Here is a 4,428-nt window from a genome sequence, read left to right on the forward strand (position 1 = left end):
CCACCAAGCTGACATAGGTGAAAAATCTGTGGTTATGACGCTGACTTTGTCCTTTCGGTATCACCACTGTGTTGAACAATGACCACCCTTAGTAAGTGGCCAGGACCTCCCTACCCAGGGTCTCCTATGTGACGGCCATGGATCTCTTCGTCAAACTGTGTGCTTCTTGTTCGTTTTCGCGGCCATGATGAGTACGCCATCCAAAACTACTACGCCTACAGGGCACAGAAGCCCGCTACAACAAGACAAACAAGACACAGAGACTGGTGAGCTTCCTCCGTACCATGTAATTGATTGTAATGGTGTACCTTTCCTCCATACGGTGTAATGGTGTATTTTTTCCTCCGTACCATGTAATGGTGTACTTTTCCTCCATATGACAAAAGGGTGCATCTTTTCTCGATGCAGTGTAATGCTGGTTATAGACATGGACCGAGTTGTTTTGTGTTGTCACAGTCAATAGCTCTAGCCATGGTAGCGATTATGGTCTCAGTGGTGGAGGTCTAGTCCATCCTTCATATCTCCATCCTCTTGCATCAGTCGCACGTGACGGGCTGTGATAGTATTGCAGTCAGTGTCTCTGGCCTGCCAGGTAGCAAATTGGGAGGTTGCCCCCCCGGTGAGGTTGAGGTCTGTCTAACCCCCATCCTTCTATATCCATCTCTTGACACTGCACCGACGTCACACAGTGTACTTGGTAAATGTTGTGTCATAGCGTGTCATGTCATCATGTCATGTCGTGTAGTGCTGTCGAGCCAGTGAGTGAGTCCCAGCTTAGGTAGAGCACTAAGCCAAGGGTTCTATCTCATTGCCTGCCTGGGCTATGACAGCGTCCTGCTGGTGTGGGAGAACACGGCCGCTGCGGAGCTTTAATGCATGACAGCACAGCTCCACTCACAACGTATCAGATCTCTTTCTCTCTTCATCTCTTTCTCTCTGTCTCTTTTCATCTTTCCATCTGTCTTTCTCCCTTGTTTGCCCACATGTGTTTATTGTCTCCTGTCTGGCTTTTGTGTGCCCCCGCCCCCTCCTGTTGCCTCTCTCAATTAAATTCAATTCAAGGGGCTTTATTGGCATGGGAAACATATGTTAACATTGCCAAAGCAAGTGAAGTAGATAATATACAAAAGTGAAAATATACAATTAAAAATAAAGTAAACATTACACTCACAGTAGTTCCAAAAGAATAAAGACATGTTTAATGTCATATTATGTATATATACAGTGTTGTAACGAAGTACAAAAGGGAAAATAAATCAACATAAATATGGGTTGTATTTACAATGTTGTTTGTTGTTCACTGGTTGCCCTTTTCTTGTGGCAACAGTTCACAAATCTTGCTGCTGTGATGGCACACTGTGGTATTTCACCCATTAGATATGGGAGTTTATCAAAATTGGTGTTTGTTTTTCGAATTCGTTGTGGATCTGTGTAATCTGAGGGAAATATGTGTCCCTAATATGGTCATACATTTGGCAGGAGTTTAGGAAGTGCAGCTCAGTTTCCACCTCATTTTGTGGGCAGTGAGCACATAGCCTGTCTTCTCTTGAGAGCCAGGTCTGCCTACGTCGGCCTTTCTCAATAGTAAGGCTATGCTCACTGAGTCTGTACATAGTCAAAACTTTCCTTAAATTTGGGTGAGTCACAGTCAGGTATTCTGCCATTGTGTACTATCTGTTTAGGGCCAAATAGCGTTCTAGTTTGCTCTGTGTTTTTGTTAATTCTTTCCAATGTGTCAAGTAATTATCTTTTTGTTTTCTCATGATTTGGTTGGGTCTAATTGTGTTGCTGTCCTGGGGATCTGTGGGGTCTGTTTGTGTTTGTGAACAGAGCCGCAGGACCAGCTTGCTTAGGGGACTCTTCTCCAGGTTCATCTCTCTGTAGGTGGTGGCTTTGTTATGGAAGGTTTGGGAATCACTTCATTTTAGGTGGTTGTAGAATCTAACGGCTCTTTTCTGGATTTTGATAATTAGCGGGTATCAGCCTAATTCTGCTCTGCATGCATTATTTTGTGTTTTACGGGGATATTTTTTGCAGAATTCTGCATGCAGAGTCTCAATTTGGTGTTTGTCCCATTTTGTGAATTCTTGGTTCGCAACCATGAAGGGCAATGGGTTCTATAACTGATTCAAGTATGTTTAGCCAGATCCTAATTGGTATGTCGAATTTTATGTTCCTTTTGATGGCATAGAATGCCCTTCTTGCCTTGTCTCTCAGATCATTCACAGCTTTGTGGAAGTTACCTGATGTATAGGTCAAGGTATGTATAGTTTTTTGTGTGCTCTGGGGCAGCGGTGTCTAGATGGAATTTGTATATGTGGTCCTGGCGACTGGACCTTTTTTGGAACACYATTATTWTGGTCTTARTGAGATTTACTGTCATGGCRCAGGTCTGGCAGAATCWGCAGAAAATCTAGGMGCTGCTGTAAGCCCTCCTTGGTTGGTGACAGAAGCACCAGATCATCAGCAAACCGTAGARATTTGACTTCAGATTRTAGTAGGGTGAGGCCYGGTGCTYCAGACTGTTCTAGTGCCCTCGCCAATTCGTTGATATATATGTTGAAGAGGGTGGGGCTTAAGCTGCATCCCTGTATGAGGCCTTCCTTCCTCTGCCCCCTCCCCACATTTCTTGCCCTACCTGCTCTCTCACACTCCCTCTCTTTCTCTCCCTTTATCGCTTACACATCTAAGGAGATGGCCTTCCTCTGTCCCCTCCCACAGACCTACTCGATGCTAGACATGGGGCCCAGGTCCCCCACGACCGTGGTTCCGTTGAACAACAACTACTCATACTGGCAGGACTATGAGGACGTGTACGAGTGTCTGGACGGGAAGGACTGCCAGAGCTTCTTCTGCTGTTARGAGGAGTGCAAYGGGGGAGGGTGGAGGAAAGGACGCATCCATGTCGACATTAAGGAACTGGACGCTTACTCGAGAGTCTTCTTCCCTACGTCGTTCCTCCTGTTCAACATCGTCTACTGGGTCTCTTACCTCTACCTTTAGCAGTTTCAGTTGGATTTGATAGAATTRGTTTGGACAAGTATGGCAAGACTCAAATGGGGAGAGGAGATGTCACAAGACATACGATGTCACTCAGTGGCAGCTTTGTGCACGTTGACACTTGATTGGTTGGTGGGTTAGTGTAGCCAACCAATAGACAGCTGTGAGACCCTAACACCAGGATGCTAGCCAGATAAGAGATAATGAAGCATCCATAGTGCCTTCTTCAGGAAGGGGCCATCACCTATACAGAGGTGCAATAAGGGGACTAGAAGCTTTGGAGTTTTTCCTACATAGGTTATCCCACATACGCCATTTCAACGCATGCTATACTGTTCATTAAAAGCAATGAATAGTTAGGGTGGACTGCACTATGAAATGATTCTATTGTTGCTTTCTATTAGTTAGTCAGTTGCATAGTCATTGCAAGCCATTTGACATATATAGAACCTCAATATGGTTTAGTTTAGGCATCAACAGGGTCTTAAATATTAGGTCATTGATCACATTGATTTGGTTTAGATTAATAGACATTTATATCATAAACATGTGAATTATGTTTTCTACCAAGGGTGATATACAACAAGAACATGCATAGTTTACCTTACAACACACCATAACATAATAATTTAAAGATGAAAATACTACTTTTGTAAAATAATGTATCTAATAATGTTTTCTTTTGTAACATATAGAGTTTTCCAGAGAGTATTAATAGACTATTTGATAATTAAATGAATTGTCTGAGGACAAGGTATGGTGAGGTTTCAAACTAAACTGGTATGGAGATAGATGATGTTGTTTAATTAATTTACAGAATCTGGACATACATTTATCTCCATACAGCAGGCCGACAATACATCATAGGCTGAGGGCCAGGGTAGCATTTGGGTCAGTACAGTACTGTATATATTGTGCTAGTATTCAGTACAGTACTAATAAAAAATGTATGGTTTCTCTCCAGCAACACTATTGCTATTTTCTTGAGCAAGAACATGTATAATTCATGTTATATCATACAGTAGCTGTTGCACCAAAACAGACACCACAAATAATTGTAGAAGGTGTGTTTATGGAGTTAAAATAGTTTGATTTACTGTACTGTAAGTGACACTGTTGTTTCTGCGGTGGTTTGACTTAGAAGTATGGTAGTACCCTGTATTCTATGTTTTAAGAGAACGTTTATGTGAGAGATGTTTTCATGCTATTTTCATAGTTGAATGTAGATCATACTTTAGACCAACAACAAATAGTGGTTTTCAACTCTGTATAACAATACAAAATATTGCACTTCATAAGTGTCTTAGTTTGATATAATGTATTTACAATAAATCAAACACTATTTTCTATGTCTGATGGAACGCACCCTTTTGTTACAGCAGATCTGAGAGAACCACTGTCTAGGTACAGCTATGCTTTTTAGAGAAT

At 42.1% G+C, this 4,428-nt stretch overlaps 1 protein-coding gene across 1 annotated transcript in view; it reads left to right on the top strand.

Annotated features, from left to right (window-relative positions):
* Positions 1-4,422, top strand: part of LOC111970902 (gamma-aminobutyric acid receptor subunit gamma-3-like) — a 48,944-nt gene extending 44,522 nt beyond the window's left edge. The window contains 1 exon segment of the mRNA XM_023997648.3: positions 2,722-4,422. Coding sequence (XP_023853416.1) covers positions 2,722-3,003 — 282 coding nt within the window. The 3' untranslated portion in view covers positions 3,004-4,422.
* The last annotated feature ends 6 nt before the right edge of the window (positions 4,423-4,428 follow it).

This window comes from Salvelinus sp. IW2-2015, linkage group LG12, assembly GCF_002910315.2.
Source record: "Salvelinus sp. IW2-2015 linkage group LG12, ASM291031v2, whole genome shotgun sequence".
Taxonomy (NCBI): Eukaryota; Metazoa; Chordata; class Actinopteri; order Salmoniformes; family Salmonidae; genus Salvelinus; species Salvelinus sp. IW2-2015.